The 21,776-nt window shown below is 43.8% G+C and overlaps 1 protein-coding gene and 1 pseudogene across 1 annotated transcript in view; both read right to left on the bottom strand.

The window, feature by feature from the left end:
- The window catches only part of POU2F1 (POU class 2 homeobox 1), a 218,896-nt gene that overhangs the window by 72,931 nt on the left and 124,189 nt on the right, over positions 1 to 21,776 (bottom strand). The window contains 1 exon segment of the mRNA XM_056559889.1: positions 3,932 to 4,051. Within this exon segment, the coding sequence (XP_056415864.1) occupies positions 3,932 to 4,051 (120 nt within the window).
- On the bottom strand, positions 12,259 to 12,365 carry LOC130359991 (U2 spliceosomal RNA; annotated as a pseudogene).

Genomic DNA, 21,776 nt, shown 5'->3' with positions numbered 1-21,776 from the left:
AAGCTCCAAGCTTCCGTGTTCCGGATGCCACTGGAACCAAACTGTCAAACAAACCTAGTCTTTTCATATAAGGCGTTGTCAGGCAACGAATCCGTAACAACTAGTATGTACTTCAACTACAGAAGTGTTTGGCTTAAAGGGGTACTCCACCAATAAACTTCTTATCCCTTATACAAAGGATAGGAGATAATATGTCTGATCGCGGGGTCCCCAAGAGCGGTGACGTCCGGAACACAGAAGCTTGGGGCTTCCGCGTTTTTGACATCACACCACGCCCCCTCCATTCATGTCTATGGGAGGGGGCATGACGGCTACTACGTAGCCGTCATGCCTACTCCCATAGACATGAATGGAGGAGGCGTGGTGGCTGTAGTGGCCAGTCATCCAGCACGGAGCAGAGTTCGCTCCGCGCATGGATGACTGGGGCGCCGCGCCAGAGATCGCGGGGGTCCCCAGCGCCGGGACCCCCGCCATCAGACATCTGATCCCCTATCCTTTGGATAGGGGATAAGAAGATTTTCAGCGGAGTACCCCTTTAAGCCAAAGACCTCTGTAGTTGAAGTACACATTAGTTGTTACGGACTCTTTGCCTGACAACGCCTTATATGAACTGTTTGTTTGACAGTTTGGTTGCTAGAGACAATAACCTCAGTATTTTATATATTGGTGGTTGTTAAGCAACAAGTCCATAGCAACTAGGCTGAATGAGACTACACAGGTCTTTGGCTCAAGATAAAATTACCAATAGACCAATAGTACCGGCGCTGCGACTTTAACGCATGAAGACAATAACGTCCAGGTGGAGATAAAAGATCCTAGGCAGGACCGTTTATTAAACAAAATTGGTAAAAAAAACAAAAACAATAAAAGACAATAGATTACGCGTTTCGGGAGGAGCCCTCCCTTCCTCAGATCAGGACCCTGATCTGAGGAAGGGAGGGCTCCTCACGAAACGCATAATCTATTGTCTTTTATTGGTTTTTTATAAAACCAATTTTGTTTAATAAACGCTCCTGCCTAGGATCTTTTATCTCCACCTGGACGTTATTGTCTTCATGCTTTAAAGTCGCAGCGCCGGTACTCAAGGGTTTCCTTTCCACTCCTCTTCATCATATCGACAGGATGACCTGGGTCGGTTCCTGCTACCCACTGGCTGAGCAGCGACGCACCACTGTTTGTATCCCTTTATATAGGGGTTACATGATTGATATTTCCATATTGAGGTGAGCGGCCATCTTTAAGCCCCGTGGGGACATCCCCCTCTGTTTACACCTCCCACGTATATCCTGGGGTAATACACGTGGCGCCGCTTGTCGGTCCTTTTTTTGTTTCTTATAAAATTCTCACAGGGTTTTGTTGCCAGCTTTAGAGATGAACCAAGTCCCAACATGGCAGAAACGAAAAAGCATCTTCAGTGCCCACAACCGAATTACAATAAAGCAAAAACCTTCCCCAAAAAATGACTTTGCATCTGCAGGGCTGGAGACCTACTTTATAGTGGTGACCATAATGATCAGCACCACATGTGGACTTCCATTACTCTCTATGGGAAAACACTAGATCCAAGTGAATAAAGTCGCCACTTGTGAGGTCATCGGTGCATGCAAACTACAATGCAAATGCATCAAAGATACATTTAAAGGGGTACTATGGTGAAAAACAATTTTATTTTTTTAAATCAACTGGTGCCAGAACGTGAAACACATCTGTAAATTACTTCTATCTAAAAATCCTAACCCTTCCAGTACTTATCAGCTGCTGTATGCTCCACAGGAAGTTCTTTTCTTTTTAAATTTCTTTCCATTCTGACCACAGAACGTGAAACACATCTGTAAATTACTTCTATCTAAAAATCCAAACCCTTCCAGTAATTATCAGCTGCTGTATGCTCCACAGGAAGTTATTTTTCTTTTTCAATTTATTTTTTCTCTCAGACCACTGTGCTCTCTGCTGACACCTCTGTCCATGTCAGGAACTGTCCAGAGCAGGATAGGTTTGCTATGGGGGATTTGCTCCTACTCTGGACAGTTCCTGAGACAGACAGAGGTGTCAGCAGAGAGCAGAGTGGCCAGACAGAAAAGAAATTCAAAAAGAAAAGAACTTCCTGTGGAGCATACAGCAGCTGATAAGTACTGGAAGGGTTAAGATTTTTAAATAGAAGTAATTTACAGATGTGTTTCACGTTCTGGCACCAGTTGATTTTAAAAAAATAACATAAAAAATATTTTTCACCACAGTACCACTCTGCTCTCTGCTGACACCTCTGTCTGTCTCCGGAACTGTCCAGAGTAGGAGCAAATCCCCATAGCAAACCTATCCTGCTCTGGACAATTCCTGACATGGACAGAGGTGTCAGCAGAGAGCACTGTGGTCTGACAAAAAAAAGACATTTAAAAAGAAAAAGAACTTCCTGTGGAGCATACATCAGCTGATAAGTACTGGAAGGGTTAAGATTTTTAAATAGAAGTAATTTACAGATGTGTTTCACGTTCTGTGGTCAGAATTAGAGATGAGAGAACTTACAGTAAATTCGATTCGTCACAAACTTCTCGGCTCGGCAGTTGATGACTTATCCTGCATAAATTAGTTCAGCTTTCCAGGATACAGTCCTAGGAAAGAGTCTCCTAGGACTGTATCCACCTTTTCCAGCCCACGGGAGCACCTGAAAGCTGAACTAATAAATTATGCAGGATAAGTCATCGACTGCCGAGCCGAGAAGTACGTGACGAATCGAATTTACTGTTTAAGTTCGCTCATCTCTAGTCAGAATGGAAAGAAATTTAAAAAGAAAATAACTTCCTGTGGAGCATACAGCAGCTGATTAGTACTGGAAGGGTTAAGATTTTTTAAACAGAATAGGGTTTAAAGGGGTAGTACAGTGGTGAACAACTTATCCCCTATCCTTAGGATAGGGGATAAGTTTGAGATTGCGGGGGGGTCCGACCGCTGGGGCCCCCTGCGATCTCTCTGTACGGGGCCCCGGCTCTCCGCCCAGATAGCGGGTGTCGACCCCCGCACGAAGCGGCGGCTGACACGCCCCCTCAATACATCTCTATGGCAGAGCCGGAGATTGCGGAAGGCAGCGCTTCGGCTCTGCCATAGAGTTGTATTGAGGGGGCGTGTCGGCCGCCGCTTCGTGCGGAGGTCGACACGCCCCCTTCCCGTGGGCTGTCGGGGCTCCGTACAGGAGATCGCAGGGGGCCCCAGCGGTCTGACCCCCCGCGATCTCAAACTTATCCCCTATCCTTAGGATAGGGGATAAGTTGTTCACCACTGGGTCACCACTGGACTACTCCTTTAACTTTCTGGCACCAGTTGATAAAAAAAAAAAAAAAAAAAATAATAATACAAAAAATTTTTTTTTCACTGGAGTACCCCTTCAGGGGACTACTGTAGAGGAATCTCCTGTATGCCCCCTCTCCCCCCCCCGATCTCCCATACGGGGCCCCAGAAGTTTGCAGGAAGGGGGATGACGCTGCATCCGACATCCCATAGAGAGACATGGAGGGGGTATGTTTGCTGCAGCTTCCTGCAGTGGTTGGCACAACGCTTCCTGCAGACAACCGCGGCCCCGTACAAGAGATCACGTGGGGGGTCCCGGCGGACAGCCCTTCGGATAAAGGATAAGTTATATTGCACTACAGCGGTGGTCTTCAACCTGCGGTCCTCCAGATGTTGCAAAACTACAACTCCCAGCATGCCCGGACAGCCGTTGGCTGTCCGGGCATGCTGGGGGTTGTAGTTTTGCAACATCTGGGAGGTCCGCAGGTTGGAGACCACTGCTCTACAGTATTCCCTAAAATGAATTGAATTAAATCCTATAAAGTTGTCCCTAGTATGACCGTCTGCCTTGCGGCCCCAGGCCCCCCCCCCCCCCAATTACGCTATAGATACACGTCTGCCATATGAACAGTAGGTCGGGTTCGCTTACCCCAGTGATTTGTCCACCGGCCACCATGAGCTGTGTCTGGGGTATGGACGCCTGCAAGGAGGGTTGCTGGGAAGGCTGGACTGCTTGCGGAGGCTCCCCAGGTTCTTCTTTGAATTTAGTCTACAATATAGAAGCCTGGATTACTGAAAGAAGTGATGCACCCCCACTGTGTATATGGTTCATGCCATAAATTAATAAAATTAATTAATAAAAAAAATTAAAAATTAAAAAGTTACATTTTCAGCAACACTCACGCTCTGCTCACATAGATGGACATTTATCAACGGGTTTAGTCAGGTTTTCTTTACTATAATTGTCGCAAAATTGTCGCAACTGCGACTACGTGTGTTTGCACGAAGGACAAGAAAAGCAAGAAAATTCAAACTTGCTTACGTAGTAAATTTTTCAAAATGGATTTGCTTTAGTCGGGTATTTACCAACTGCGACAGTCGTAATTGCGCAAAAAAAAAAAAAAAGTCTCAACAAGGTAAAAAATTGCCTAAATTTACTCCAGCTCAAACATGGAGCAGAAAAAGCTACAACCAAAGTAAAAAAAGGAAAAATTGCTTACGTGATAGAAAATTATCAACAGGCTGAAAGCAGTTGATAAATAAGTCACATGTAAGCAAAAAAAAAGTAAGGAAAAAACTACTGAAAAAAAAAAAAGAATACATAAGCGAACATTGATAAATGTCCCTCATAGTGCTTTAGGGGTATGTATACTTTTGGGTAAAAATAAAAAAAATAACAAAAAAGAAAGAAAATTTTTGCAAATTTCCTGCCCCATAGTCCTGTATCACTCCACTATTTTAGTTATTCTACAGACAGAGGAACCTATACAATGGAGCAACACATGACCACAGAATCAGACTACAAAGTGTTTGTAGTCTGTAACCATGGAGACACATAGGTCTGCATAGGAGCTTAAAGGGGAGCTTACAGTGTTCTGAACATTTTTGTTCAGAACTCTCGGAGCCAGTGATTGTGATGTCACGGCCACGCCCCCTCATGACGTCATGGTCACGCCCCCTCCATTCCTGTCTACGGGAGGGGGCGTGTCGGCCGACACGCCCCCTCCCATAGACATGAATGGAGGGGGCGTGACCGTGACGCCAAAACCACTGCTGCAGGAAGGGAGATCGCGAAGGGACCCAGAAGCGGAACCCCTGCGATAAGACATCCTATCCTAGTATAGGGGATAAAATGTCTAGCAGCGGAGTACCCCTTTAAAGGGGTACTACCGTGGAATATTTTTTTTTTTTTTTTTTTAAATCAACTGGTGCCAGAAAGTTAAACAGATTTGTAAATTACTTCTATGTAAAAATTTTAATCCTTCCAGTACTTTTTAGGGGCTGTATACTACACAGGAAACTCTTATCTTTTTAGATTTCTCTGATGTCATGACCACAGTGCTCTCTGCTGACCTCTGCTGTCTATTTTAGGTACTGTCAGGAGCAGTATATGTTTGCTATGGGGATTTTCTCCTGCCCTGGACAGTTCTTAAAATGGTCAGCAGAGAGCACTGTGGTCATGACATCAGAGAAATCTAAAAAAGATAAGAGTTTCCTGTGTAGTATACAGCCCCTAAAAAGTACTGGAAGGATTAAGATTTTTACATAGAAGTAATTTACAAATCTGTTTAACTTTCTGGCACCAGTTGATTTAAAAAAAATAAAAAATAAAAAGTTTTCCACGGTAGTACCCCTTTAAGACACAAAACTATGCCTCCCCTTTTTTTTTTTATTTTAGGTGTACCAGAAGGCACTGACACACCACTGCAGGATCAGACTACACAGGGTTTTTGTTTGTAGTCTGTCACCATGGAGACACATAGGAGCTGTGTACACAAAAAACAGTTTGTACCCTTTTTGCTAGTTTAGGAGCAACACAAAGAAAGAGAAAAAATACCAGCATTTTCAATACTAGAAAATTCTCACATCAGTGAATGGACACGTTTTTTTTTTTCGCTTATCTGATCGACAAAGGTAATAAATAATACCCTATAACATGCGTGCACACGATGGTTGGGGCATACAGCAGCTGTGACTATGTTAGGGTAATTTTCGTACCGCATTGGTTTCTTTTTCCGGACTCAAAACGGTGATTCAGCACGGAAAAAAAAAAAGCAAAAAAAAATAAAAAATAACACCTACTGTCCGAAAATTACCTGAATGGAATCAGGATTATGTTATAATATAGATCAGTCTTTCCCATCCAGTGTGCCTCCAGCTGTTGCCAAACTACAACTCCTGAAGCCGAAGTTTTGCAACGGCCGGAGACACACTGGTTGGAAAACACTGATTCGGATAATAAAATTAAAATTTTTTTAAAAACATTAGCAAAAATTTCTTCAAAAATACATCTAATATAAAAGCGTAACTTTTGTATTAGGATGATTAATGGAAAATTTTTAAAAAAATTGCTAAAATATGTAAAACATAAAAACTTGATTTAAAGTACCGATTTATAGTAATATATATATATATATATATATATATATATATATATATATATATATATAAAAAATAAAAAAAATAGAAACTAATTAATAAAAAGAAAAAAACTACAAGATGAACAAAGCCTTCAAAACGTGAAACAGATTTTTAAAAATCTTTCAACTGGTATAAATCCCACCGACAAAGCTGGTGGTATAATAAAAAAAAAAAAAAGCCAAATAAAAAGAATATATGCAAAAAATTTAATAAAAAAATTAAAAAAAAAAGGTGGTTTTGTTATACCATAAAAATAAAAAAATTTACGTGGGGAATGCAGGTTTTGGGAGGCCATAAAAACGTGAAAAAGAGAAAAGTAAACACCTTTTGTGATGCAGTAAAAATGCTAAATAAAATTAATAAATACTTGAATGAATGAATAAATGAATAAATAAAAATGTATTAATTCATTAAACCAGCACTGTGTGCACACTCATTAAGGCTGCGTTCACACCGCCGTCTGTCCCCGTTGTTTTTGTCCCCGTTTCGGTTCCGTTCTTGCAGGTTGTAAACGGATTAAAAACGTTTTGTTTTTTTTTAAATCCCATTCATGTCAATGGGATTTTTCTTTTTACAATCTGTTTACACCCGTTTGTACCCGTCTGCGCTCATTTCCGTTTTCTGGACGGCATAAAAAACGTCACAGGCAGTATTTTTTCTTCCGTCAAAAACACGAAAGAAACAACGGATAAAGAAAATTTAACATTGAAGTCTAACAAACAAAAACATTTTTTTTTTATTAACTGAACAATAACGGATCCAAACGGAAAACATCCGTTGACATTTTTTTTTTTTTAAAGTCAGTTTTAATTTTTTTACGGGAGAAAAACAGGACAGGTCTAGACTAGAGATGAGCGAACTTACAGTAAATTCGATTCGTCACGAACTTCTCGGCTCGGCAGTTGATGACTTTTTCTGCATAAATTAGTTCAGCCTTCAGGTGCTCCGGTGGGCTGGAAAAGGTGGATACAGTCCTAGGAAAGAGTCTCCTAGGACTGTATCCACCTTTTCCAGCCCACGGGAGCACCTGAAAGCTGAACTAATTTATACAGGATAAAGTCATCAACTGCCGAGCCGAGAAGTTCGTGACGAATCGAATTTACTGTAAATTCGCTCATCTCTAGTCTAGACGGCCGTGTGAACGCAGCCTAACAAAGCCAGATCTGATCAGCACAAGATTTTCAGCCTTCAGATTGTAGCCGGAATGTTTCCATTCACAAAGGGCAAGCAGAGATTGTGAAAACCAGTAAGATATCGGAACGCGTATTAGATTTACATGGCTACCAATACATCCATGTTTCTGGGGTGGTCTCGGAGGGAAGGGGGGGGGGGGATGGATGGATCGGACAGGCAGCAAATGCCGTGAAAACGCTCTGCGCCCGGTGTTTATCTCGTCATGACTTTAATTTCCATGATCCGCCGGAACGAATCTTAATTACGTAACGCGTCCACATCCACATTGTCCGGGTAAATTGAATGAGGCACGACGAGGCTATTAGCGTGACATGCCCCGGTGGGGAACGCACGGGCGACACCATACTTGTATTTGATGGCTGTATAAGTAGCCATCTGCTCGGAGACAAGACCACTTAATACTAATAGAAATCGCCGCCGCCATCGCATGACAAGAAACGTGTAGGCGTCCCTCAATTACGACAACCTAGAGCAGCCATTCCCCAACCCCTTTGCGTTATCCAGCTGTTGCAAAACTACAACTCCCAGCATGCCCGGACAGCCAACGGCTGTCCGGGCATGCTGGGAGTTGTAGTTTTGCAACAGCTGGAGGGCCACAGTTTGGAGACCACTATTGTCATATCCATAGCACTTTCTTCCTTATAGGCTTTGTTTACTTTGTATACAACCACGCTTTGCTTTTTATTGCTCGAATATAACAGAAAGAATAAAATAAGGTATATTATTAAAGGGGTACTCCGGTGAAAACCTTTTTTTCTTTTAAATCAACTGGTGGCAGAAAGTTAAACATATTTGTAAATTACTTCTATTAAAAAATCTTAATCCTTCCTGTACTTATTAGCTGCTGAATACTACAGAGGAAATTCTTTTCTTTTTTGGAATGTTCTCCGATGACATCACGAGCACAGTGCTCTCTGCTGATGTTATTATAATAAGTTGTTATTTATTGTTGTCCTTAGTGGGATTTGAACCCAAGTCCCCAGCACTGCAAGGCAGCAGTGCTAACCACTGAGCCACCATGCTGTCCTTAGCACACATCTGCTATGCATGGTTGCTAAAATGGACAGAGATGTCAGCAGAGAGCACTGTGTTCGTGATGTCATCAGTGTTCCAAAAAGAAAGGAATTTCCTCTGTAGCCTTCAGCAGCTAATAAGTACTGGAAGGATTGAGATTTTTTAATAGAAGTAATTTACAAATATGTTTAACTTTCTGGCACCAGTTGATTTAAAAGAAAAAAAGGTTTTCACCGGAGTACCCCTTTAAGTATGTTTAACAAGAAAACATAATAAAGAAATAAAATAATAATAATAATAAACTAACACCAACTTGGTTAATGTCTTCTGTGAATAAAGCTTCTGTGCGTCTCCATGGTTACAGACTACGAAGAAACTCTGTGTAGTCTGATCCTGCAGTCGTTTGTTTATTTTGTTACCTCCTCTTTTTACTGTCTGTAAAAGTAATAAAGGGGTACTCCGCTGTAAACATCTCATCCCCTATCCAAAGGATAAGGGATTCGATGTTAGATTGCGGGGGCCACGCCCCCTCCATTCATGACTATAGGAGGGGGCGTGACGGCTATTACATGGCCGTCACGCCTCCCCCCGTTGACGTGAATGGAGGGGGCGTGGCGGACGGCATTGCCAGTCATTGGGCACGGATGACGGGGTGCCGCAGCGGAGATCGTGAGGGTCTCCAGGGGCTGGAAAACCGCGATCTAACATTTTATCCCCTATCATTTGGACAGGGCATAAGATGTTTATAGCGATTAAAGGGGTACTCCGGTGGAAAACTTTTTTTTTTTTTAATCAACTGGTGCCAGAAAGTTAAACAGATTTGTAAATTACTTCTATTAAAAAAGCTTAATCCTTCCAGTACTTTTTAGGAGCTGTATACTACAGAGGAAATTTTTTTCTTTTTGGATTTCTCTTCTGTCACGACCACAGTGCTCTCTGCTGTCCATTTTAGGAACTGTCCAGAGCAGCATATGTTTGCTATGGGGATTTTCTCCTGCTCTGGACAGTTCCTAAGATGAACAGCAAAGGTCAGCAGAGAGCACTGTGGTCGTGACAAAAGAGAAATCCAAAAAGAAAAGCATTTTCTCTTTAGTATACAGCCCCTAAAAAGTACTGGAAGGATTAAGATTTTTTAATAGAAGTAATTTACAAATCTGTTTAACATTCTGGCACCAGTTGATATAAAAAAGAAAGTTTTCCATGGGAGTACCCCTTTAAGTTCTCTCTTAGGAAAGTAATCTCCAAACTGTGGACCTCCAGCCGTTGCAAAACAGGCCAACAGCTGTGCGGGCATGCTGGGAGTTGTAGTGCAACAGCTGGAGGTCTAGTGTTTTGGAGATCACTGACAGAGGGCAATTGGGAGTAAAACCTTGACTCCTGGGATCAGACTACACAGTCTGTAACCAGAGTCACATAGTTCTGGGGAGGAGCTGTGGACGCAAAGTAAAGAGAAATACGTAAGAGGGCGAGACAAGGAAGAGGACCGACAACTATGGTGAACTTCCTATTGACATCTTTCCCTAACATGGCAGTAAACAACACAGTACTTAAAGTGTCCTTTCTTACATTCCCACCCCAAAACATAGGTGCAGGGATGAGCAAAAGAATTTCATAGTTATTGACCAACACAATGACCTGGCCAAAATTTGTTGATGGTTTTTGCCAGTGCCCAATCCTACCATCTTACCTACTATAGATGATCGAATCTACAGGAAGTTTTGCCTAACCCAAATCTAAAAGAATCGGATATCGAATAAAGGAGTACTGCGGTGTAGAACAATTTATCCCCTATCCAAAGGACAAGGGAAAGGTTTCTGATCGCGGGGGACCGACATCTAGGACCCCCCACGATTTCCTGCACGGCACCCCGTTGGTGTATCTCCGGCTCTCCTATAGACCTAAATGGAGGGGGCACGTTGACCCCCCCCCCCTTCTTGTGGGGGTCGACAGTCTCCTTGCATGGAGCAGAGATCACACTTTGTACGAGGGGAGGTGGGGGGCCAGGCAAGAGATGGTGGGGAGTCCCAGGGGTCGGACCCTCCGCAATCAGACAGTAATCCCCTATGCTTTGGATAGGAGATAAAATTGTCCAACACTGTAGTACTTTCATTTTGTCCCGTAAAAGTTGTTCCAGGCTGCAAGAGTTCCATTTCCCAGGAGAAGCCTTGGTATGGCGATGTCAAGAGTCTCACTCCAGACATCTTCTGGCAATCGGCAAGACTTTTACAAGACTAAATGAATCAATGGCAGATTCAATCAATTCATATTCAGGGAATCAAAATCCCTACTCTTAAAGGAACCTATAGTTGGCCATACACATTAAATAAAAGTCAGCTGACCATCTAAAGTGTATAGGGGGCCTCTCGACCCTCCTCAGATGGCAAGGAAGAGAATGGCCCAATCCTTTATTTCTTGGGCAGTCTGTTGAGAAAACATTCTGTAGACAGCTATCTGAAGGCATGGCCGGCTTCGAATAAGTTCCATGTCCTGTGCGGGGCCAGAGGGGAGGTGAAGCATGACACCAGGATTCCATAAGTCATGCTCCACCCCCCTTAGACCCTGCACTAGGCAAAACAAATCTAAGGTATATCCTCTCTCCAGAACAGTGGTCTCCCAACCGTGGCCCTCGATTCCAGCACGCCTGGACAACCTTCAATATGGTAGCCTACGATGAAGGCTGTCTGGCCATGCTTGGAGTTTTGCAACATCTAGAGGGCCAGAGTTTGGAGACCACTCTTCTACAAGGAAAAGAGCTGGCTCTGTATTGTCCACTATTGGAGTAAGCTTCTCTGTAGATAAATTCTAACCAGTGAGTCTTAAACCATGACTAGGGATTATCAGTCAAATCAGAGTCTCCTTTCGAAAAAAAAAAAGGAAGAAGCAAACCTGTAGACAGGATCTTTATGGTTCTTGTTTTTTAATTCTATGAGCCGAGGAACGTGCTCTCGACTCACCCAAAGCGCAAGAAAAAGTGCAAACTTGTTACACTAAAAAAAAAAACGTGCACAAAGGATGCGGTCTTTCGGAAGCCCTTCTCCGAAAGGAGAGAGGCCCCCCAACAAACCTTACCCTTCCCCCTCCGGGCCGAAAGGTACCTCCGAGGTTTCAGGTTCGATGTCCCATTTTGCGAAAGCTACTAAGGGACCACAAATGCTCCCGGCACCCCCCTAGGCTTTAGCCAAGTTATTTGCCCGCAGAGCCATTAACGGTTAGTGCCCTGCCACGCGGTTTTGCAGGGAGGTGCGGAACATGATGGCCACACACACCTCCCCTAGAGCGCCAGGAGGGACACCCAGAAAGGCTACCGCATCCTGACAAATCCTGTGAACACACAACATGCAAAAAGTGATACAGTGAACAAAAATAAATAAGTTCATGTGTGTAGATATACTGCCCGGAAATCCGACCGGATCTAAAACAATTTCTCCGATCCTATCCAGAAGGAGTCAGTACCCTCAGTGAGTTTTGGCACCTTGGGATCACCACTCCCCGAGACACAAAAGTACCTTGGCTCTAGACCCTCACAGCTCCATGGCGAGACCCAGAGGGAATAGATCAAATTGGGGCAGCCATTGAGCCGATTCCTCAGAACCAGCCCCGGTGTGCCCTGGTACACCTGTCCCCTCCATGCAGCACCCATCCCCACCAGTCCAAGACCGGCGTGTCACGCCACCGGCACAAACTTATAAGAACAGATACTCCACTTGATCTTAGCCAAAAGGCCGAGAAGCACTTTATGGTTCTTGCCCCTAGTCAGTACAAAGCTTGGTACGGCTGGTAGGGCAGGTGCAGCTGGGAGAGAGGCCTCTGATGTCGGTCTAAGGGAGTAATGTGTTACCTTTGTGCAACCACAAAGCTGGGGTAGGTTATCTACGCTCTTCTGTGAAAAGAGCTATTTTGCATAGATTTTTTCCCCCATGAAGCATTACATGGCCTATAACTCCCTGTGCCAGCTTGGCACTCTCCCCAATGAGAAACATTACTACCTTAGGTATAACACAGGCATCATTACCATCTATTGTAGTGGTGACCAACTGGGGTGTCATTGTGACTGACAACTAGAGCCTGGAGCTTCTCTTCCTCTGGGAAGGACTATAACCCACTATATGGATCCTACCTACAGGGACCAGGCTCCCTTGGGGAAAAAGAAGGGTGGTTCCTAACTATAGGGGGAAAACTACCTTCAGGGAGGTCCAACCTACAGCGGTCCTACCCTAGAGGAGGCAAACTACCTATAGGAGGATCCAATCTTCATGGGCACCAGTTTACTAAGGTAAACCACATAGTGGGGGCACCTACCAAATGGGGACAACTATCTAATGGAGAAGAAGAGGGCTGGAAAAGTACAGAGCCCAGGAGGTTTGTCTGGCGGAAATAGTCATGACGGTCTGGGCCAGATACAGAAGAAAAAGGAAAGGGAACAAAGCCGATCAGAGAAGATGTCACCTATGAGTCACTGGTGCTAACAGCACTGTAATCTACATAGCCAACAGAGAAAAGTATTGTACATAGCCCTTTGTGGAAAAATATTTGGTAGGGGTGTCCCGAGGTAGAAATGGTTGGGAAGCACTGGTCTTATGTGTAACTTTAAAGTGCTGCAGATCCACTAACCTAATTCTATGGAGCCCTTAAAGGGGTACTACACCCCTAGACATCTTATCCCCTATCCAAAAGGATAAGATGTCTGATCGCGGGGGGTTCCGCCGCTGGGGACCTCCACAATATAGCACGCAGCACCCACCCGTTACTGCTCCGGAAGCGCTGGAGGGTCTGGCTCCCGACCATGGGAAAGGAAGATCATGATGTCACAACTCCACCCCTGTGTGATGTCATGCCCCGCCCCCCTTAATGCAAGTCTATGGGAGGGGGCGTGACAGCCGTCACGCCCCCTCCCATAGACTTGCATTGAGGGGGCGGGGCGTGACGTCACACGGGGGGGGGGGCGTGACGTCACGATCTTCCATTCCCGTGGTCGGAAGCAAGACCCTCCAGCGCTACCGGAGCAGTAACAGGTGGGTGCTGCGTGCTATATTGTGGGGGTCCCGCGATCAGATATCTTACCCCCTATCCTTTGGATAGGGGATAAGATGTCTAGGGGTGGAGTACCCCTTTAACTTGTAAATTACAGGTTACGTGTTATTTATTGTAACCTATGACTGTCCGAGAAACTTTCAAAATAAAAGTTTTAGGAGAATTCGGCAGTGTCAAAGAGAGTATGCAAAAGTTACACAAAATTATAAATCTGCCACAGTTTCTTCTTTGCACCACAACATTGTGCCCAAAAAAGATTTACCTGGACTGGTGACACAACGCCAATTTGTTTGCTCCCCTGATGTTGAAATAGTCTGGAATTGAGCATTTACTTCAGAGAAGAAGAACACCAGCCAGGCCGGCATGTGCTGCTTCATCCTCAGTGACCGGGGCCCCTTAAACGTGCTGCGTAATTTTGCCTAATGAAGACATTTCTTGCAGTCACAAAGAATATGCATCAAAATAAGAGATAAAATTGATTTGTCGGCGGAGAGAAAAGCATTAGCGCTCATGAATGTGTTCCTCCAGGGAGCTCTTCGCAGCAAACTCCCATTTAGGTGTCATAATGTGAATGATTGGGACTGGGAAAGGTACAGACGTTCTGCATTATCGTGCCTGCTCACCATGATTGTGCATATAATCTGCGCTGGATCGGGGACGGGAAATAGGGGCGACGAGACCCAAAACAATATGACAAGTGACAATATGAGAAGACTGGGACCAAACACAGCGCAACACAGGACCGAACCAGAATAATGGGAAAGAGCTCCAACACAGAGAAAGGCAACTACAACTGTATAACACCTGATACTACCCACAATAATCTTCACAGGAGCAGTATTATAGTAGATATAGGGGGCAGTATTATAGTAGTTATATTCTTGTATATAGGAGCAGTATTATAGTAGTTATATTCTTGTATATAGGAGACAGTATTATAGTAGTTATATTCTTGTATATAGGAGCAGTATTCTAGTAGTTATATTCTTGTATATAGGAGCAGTATTATAGTAGTTATATTCTTGTATATAGGGGCAGTATTATAGTAATTATATTCTTTTATATAGGAGCAGTATTATAGTAGTTATATTCTTGTATATAGGAGCAGTATTATAGTAGTTATATTCTTGTATATAGGAGGCAGTATTATAGTAGTTATATTCTTGTATAGAGGAGCAGTATTATAGTAGTTATATTCTTGTATATAGGAGGCAGTATTATAGTAGTTATATTCTTGTATATTGGAGGCAGTATTATAGTAGATATATTCTTGTATATAGGAGCAGTATTATAGCAGTTACATTCTTGTATATAGGAGCAGTATTATAGTAGTTATATTCTTGTATATAGGGGCTGTATTATAGTAGTTACATTCTTGTATATAGGAGTAGTATTATAGTAGTTATATTCTTGTATATAGGAGCAGTATTATAGTAGTTATATTCTTGTATATAGGAGGAAGTATTATAGTAGTTATATTCTTTTATATAGGAGCAGTATTATAGTAGTTATATTCTTGTATATAGGAGCAGTATTATAGTAGTTATATTCCTGTATATAGGAGCAGTATTATAGTAGTTATATTCTTGTATATAGGAGGCAGTATTATAGTAGTTATATTCTTGTATATAGGAGCAGTATTATGGTAGTTATATTCTTGTATATAGGAGCAGTATTATGGTAGTTATATTCTTGTATATAGGAGCAGTATTATAGTAGTTATATTCTTGTATATAGGAGCAGTATTATAGTAGTTATATTCTTGTATATAGGAGAAGTATTATAGTAGTTATATTCTTGTATATAGGAGCAGTATTATAGTAGTTATATTCTTGTATATAGGAGCAGTATTATAGTAGTTATATTCTTGTGTATAGGAGCAGTATTATAGTAGTTATATTCTTGTATATAGAAGCAGTATTATAGTAGTTATATTCTTGTATATAGGAGCAGTATTATAGTAGTTATATTCTTGTATATAGGAGCAGTATTATAGTAGTTATATTCTTATATATAGGAGCAGTATTATAGGGATTATATTCTTGAACATAGGCAGTATTGTAGTAGATCTATAACTGCATGTAGCAAGCATTATTTTTTATCTAAGAGCCGAGGAACGTGCTCTCGAATCACCCAAAGTGCAAGAAAAAGTGCAAACGTGTTACACTAAAAAAAGTGCACAGAGGATGCGGTCTATCGCAAGCCTTTCTCCAATAGGAGAGAGGCCCCCCACCCCAACAAACCTTACCCTTCGCCTCGGGACCAAAAGGCCCCTGTGAGGATCCTGGTTCGATGCCCCTTTTCGCTGAAGCTACTAAGGGACCACAAATGCTCCCGGCATCCCCCTAGGCGTTAGCCAAGATATCTGCCCGCAGAGCCGATAATGGTTGGTACCCTGCCCATGCAGGAGTACCCGGGGTGTTTGCAGGGAGGTGCGGAACCTAATGGCCACACACACACCTCCCCTAGACCGCCATAAGGGAGGCCCAGAAGGGCTACCGCATCCTAACAATCCAGTGGACACACAACACACAAAAAGCGACACAGTGAGACAAAAATAAATAAGTGAAGGTGCGCAGATATACTGCCCGGACATCCGGCCGGATCTATAAAAAATTTCTCTGATCCTAACCAGAAGGCCGGGAATCAGGTGAGTGGCACAAGGTGCAGAGATTATGGTGCCCGTGCTTCCACTCAGTGAGTCCATCCTCCCAGTGAGTTTCGGCACCTCGGGGTCACCACTCCCCGAAGCACTAAAGTACCTCAGCTCTAGACCCTCTCAGCCTCATGGCGAGACCCGGAGGTAACAGGTCACATCGGGGCAGCCGTCGAGCCGATTCCTCAGAACCAGCCCCGAAATGCCCCGGTACACCTGCCTCCTACCATGCTGTACCCATCCCCCCCCCAGCTCCACAACGGCGTCGCCTGCCACCAGCATGAAACTGATAAGAACAGATACTACAGGCATTATTATCTGCTTGCCTTATCAGTGTTTCTGCACCAAAACAGATACAGGAAATCCACAGCAGATCCGCAGTGTGCGAAAGTAACATTAGGAAGATTTGGGAGATATAAAAAAGGAAAAAGAAGGGTGGGGGGTCAAGGGCCTTATATACTTTAAGACAACATCAAGTTGTAGTGCAGCTGCAATTGGATAGAAGGTGTGGATGAGAGTAGTAGTCCCAGGTCGTAGTAAAGGCTGTAGTGGAGAAGGATAGATGACGACAAGAGAGAAGAATACGTGCGGGCGTTTTATGGTAATTAAAACCGGTTAGGCCGAGTGCTAAATTCTGCATTCATTTGCATATTTTCCAGCACCTGGTTCCAGGGTCCGCGCAGCTCATTAACATAACGCTCTGATTAATTCTGCCCGTCACCGGAGATAATTACAGGACAGGATGGTAAACATTCTGCTCCGGAGATGCCGCCTGTTTGCCAACATCTCCCTTAAGGAGGGGTAGGGTGGTGGGGGAGAAGACAAAAAAAAAAAAAAAAAGAAGTTTTTCCATGGCAACCAAAGACAATTTTTAAGCCTCTTTCATTGGAAATGTAAGGTCACTGTAGCTGCATAGTAACCGCTCTGCCCCCACCCCTATTTACAGCTCTACCTTCCTTTCAGCGCAGGTTTAGGGGCATCGACGGAGTGACTAGGAATGTATTGTAGTCTGCCCAAGGCTTCGCTAATAGGTAACAGCAGCATCGTCCGTGTCCTCTCGCGACCACTTAACGCTGGGGATCCCATTACTTCCACAGTGGGCTCAGCAATTGGAGCGCACACACGATGCCCTGCAGTATTAACGTTCATTCCTCCAAAGGCACCAGCTGTAGCAAAACTACAACTCCCAGCATGCCCGGACAGCGGTTTTGACTCCGGTTCAAAAACCGTACTGCAACCGCATACTTTTTTTTATTTTTTTTAACATGGACATCGATGGTAAAAGCACATGTATACGGTTCCATATAGGAAACCGTATACGGTTTTTACTTTGCACATGTGCATTTGCCTCCTAAAGTCCCCACCCAACACCCCTCCCATTAAAAATTGACATGTTTTTGTTTTATTTTTATAAAAACGGACGGAACCGTATGCACTTTTAAAAACTGTATACGGTTTAAAAACGCATACGGTTTATTTTTTCCTATACGGTTCCATCCTTTTTTTGCCATACGGTTTTCTTTAGAAAACTGATTGAAAACAGTATGGCAAAAACGTGATGTGAACCCAGCTTTAAAGAAGTTCTCTGGTGGAAAACTATTTTTTTTAAAACAACTGGTGTCAGAAAGTTGAACAGATTTGTAAATGACTTCTATTAAAATATCTTAATCCTTCCAGTACTTATCAGCTGCTGTATGATCCACAGGAAGTTCTTTTCTTTTTGAATTTCTTTTCAGTCTGACCACAGTGCTCTCTGCTGACACCTCTGTCCATGTCAGGAACTGTTCAGAGCAGGAGCAAATCCCCATAGCAAACCTCTCCTGCTCTGAACAGTTCCTGACATGGACAGAGGTGTCAGCAGAGAGCACTGTGGTCAGACTGGAAAGAAATTCAAAAAGAAAAGAACTTCCTGTGGAACATACAGCAGCTGATAAGTACTTAAAGGATTAGATTTTTAAATAAAAGTAATTTACAAATCTGTTTAACTTTCTGACATCAGTTGGATAAAAAATTAAATAAAATGTTTTCGAGCGGAGTACCCCTTTAAGGGGCCCCAGGTTCAGTGAATCACATGTGAAGTACTAGGCGGTGGTACAGAGCGTGGAGCCGTTCATGGGATCCTGACCGCATTGCCAGGAGCTGGGTAGTCAGGTCCCCGGTATGCCGCCCCCCCCACATACTCATTAGGGAGTTTTGTGTTTGCAGATGTAAAGCCGCTCATTACAGTTCCTATGGAGCCCACAAAAGACCATATAGGCTTCTGTCTTTATGTCTGGTTGCAAGAAGGACATCTCCAATATAATTTATTTGGGTGGCGACCAATACGTTTATCATTAGAGATCCCGCTGGGGCCTGGACGGCAACTCTGCAGCGATACTGGAATGGCGATTGTTGTCCATAAGGTCAATGGACCAAGTAATTATCGAGGAGACCTATTGGTGAAGGGAGATCTCCCAGGCAATGCTCCATGGGAACAAAGTATGCAAATTAGCTCTACTCCAGAAGATAGACAACTCTCTAATGCCACCTATGGGTAGCACTGCTGTAAAGCAATATCCGTCACCTCTCAAAGCCTCTTGTTTGACTAATATCCCTCGTCATTGAGTCTCTCATATGGATTGGACATTGATTTCCCTACAGGAGGCACTAGAGACAGTTTTCTCCTTTAAAGGAGTTATCCAGGAATAGAAAAACAGAGAGAGTTTCCTTCCAAAACAGCTCCACGTCTGTCCCCTGGTCGTGTGTGGTTTCACAACTTGGCTCCATTAACTTCAATGGAACTGAGCTGCAGTTCCACACCCAACCTGGAAACAACCGGGGGGGGGGGGGGTTTGAAAGAAAATAGCTCAGTTTTTTTCCATTACTGAATAACCCCTTTAAGAGAATAGCAGATATGCAATATATATATTTATAATAAAATTATGTTATATATAATATATCTTTATATATATATATATATATATATATATATATATATATATATATATATATAAATAAATAAAGATTATATATAAAAAAATATATATATATATATACACACACACACACACACATACATTTTGTATACATAGATAAACTTTAGGTTTTCTTTCAAACTACAGAGATTCCAGGGAAGCGGTTTCCACTTGAAGCACAAAGATATAGATGAAAAACATGATTATATAGATAGAACATGAAAAGCTATACAGCTGTAGTGCAATAAATGAGAATATGAAACTATGAAATTATGAGGTACTTCGCTTGCAAATTTGGCGCCAAATCGCGTGGACAGTCCCACCACGGTAAGGTGACCTCATTCTGGGATGGACCCTACACTATGAATATGCCTCTGTGTGAACAGTACAACAGGCATTGCAAGGTCTGAAAACATCCAAGGCCCCTAATATACACCTAATAGAGGTGGGTGGGGTGCAGGAGCCAACATGGAGGTAGCCACTCCCCCGTATGTGTAATACAACCAAAGGATAAATTGGCCAGCACTATTGATCCAAACCAGGTTTTTACAATAGTTTAGATCAATAGTGCTGGCCAATTTATCCTTTGGTTGTATTACACATACGGGGGAGTGGCTACCTCCATGTTGGTTCTTGCACCCCACCCACCTCTTTTAGGTGTATATAAGGTGCCTTGGATGTTTCAGATCCTGCAAGGCCTGTTGTACTGTTCACACAGAGGCATATTCACAGTGTAGGGTCCGTCCCAGAATGAGGTCACCTTACCGTGGTGGGACGGTCCACGCTATTTGGCGCCAAATTTGCAAGCTAAGTACCTCATATTTTCATAGTTTCATATCTTTATTTATTGCATTACAGCCGTATAGCTTCTCATGTTCTATCTATATACTCATGTTTTATCTATATCTTTGTGCTAGCAGTGTGCTGCTGTATTCTCCTGTTGCTGTATATTTAGCCCAGCAGCTTGCACCTGCAAGCCAGGTTTTTACAATAGTTTGGATCAATAGTGCTGGCCAATTTATCCTTTGGTTATATATATATATATATATATATATATATATATATATATATATATCTCAATATACACACATATACATATGTACACACACACACCCACACCCTATGGAGTGCTGCAAGTGATTTTTCATATACTGTATATATGGGTATTGATTTAACAGCATAAAATCTGCAGCAGCAAATCTGTATGCCAGTGATACCCAACCAGGGTGCCTCCAGCTGTTACAAAACTACAACTCCCAGCATGCCCCAGGCAGCACACTGGTTATGAAATCCTGTATTAGATGTGTTTAGGAAGCTAAACACATTGCTTTCATAGTATTCAGCTTCCCTGATCATACATTGTGTATTATATAGTGTTTCCCAACCAGTCTGGGTCCAGCTGTTGAAAACTACACTCCCAGCATGCCCGGACAGCCTTCGGTTGTCCGGGCATGCTGGGAGTTGTAGTTTTGCCACAGCGGGAGGCACCCTGGTTACAGTATGTGTGAATGTTCCCTAACCACTCAATGATATGCTGCATCGGGCTCCATGTTTGCAAACTCTAGGAATCAACATCTTATAAAATACATTTGTAAAACAGATTTGCAGAGAAAAGTCAAAGCTCAATCACATTCACTGCAGCTAAGGTTGGCGGAAGCAGCAGTCCAGACCAGCAGACCAGACCAGACCAGCAGACCAGACCAGACCAGCAGACCAGACCAGCAGACCAGACCAGACCAGCAGACCAGACCAGACCAGACCGGCAGACCAGACCGGCAGACCAGACCAGCAGACCAGACCAGCAGACCAGACCAGCAGACCAGACCAGACCAGCAGACCAGTCCAGACCAGCAGACCAGTCCAGACCAGCAGACCAGTCCAGACCAGCAGACCAGTCCAGACCAGCAGACCAGTCCAGACCAGCAGACCAGACCAGCAGACCAGACCAGCAGACCAGACCAGACCAGCAGACCAGACCAGACCAGCAGACCAGACCAGACCAGCAGACCAGACCAGACCAGACCAGCAGACCAGACCAGACCAGCAGACCAGACCAGACCAGCAGACCAGACCAGACCAGCAGACCAGACCAGACCAGACCAGCAGACCAGACCAGACCAGACCGGCAGACCAGACCAGACCAGACCGGCAGACCAGACCGGCAGTCCAGACCGGCAGACCAGACCGGCAGTCCAGACCAGCAGACCAGACCAGCAGTCCAGACCAGCAGACCAGACCAGACCGGCAGACCAGACCGGCAGACCAGACCGGCAGACCAGACCGGCAGTCCAGACCGGCAGTCCAGACCGGCAGTCCAGACCGGCAGTCCAGACCGGCAGTCCAGACCGGCAGACCAGACCGGCAGACCAGACCAGCAGACCAGACCAGCAGACCAGACCAGCAGACCAGACCAGCAGACCAGACCAGCAGACCAGACCAGCAGACCAGACCAGCAGACCAGACCAGCAGACCAGCAGTCCAGACCAGCAGTCCAGACCAGCAGT

The sequence above is a fragment of the Hyla sarda genome, chromosome 2 (assembly GCF_029499605.1).
Source record: "Hyla sarda isolate aHylSar1 chromosome 2, aHylSar1.hap1, whole genome shotgun sequence".
In the NCBI taxonomy this organism is placed as follows: domain Eukaryota; kingdom Metazoa; phylum Chordata; class Amphibia; order Anura; family Hylidae; genus Hyla; species Hyla sarda.
The sequence above is the reverse complement of the archived record's forward strand: the minus strand, read 5'-3'. Positions and strand labels throughout refer to the sequence as shown.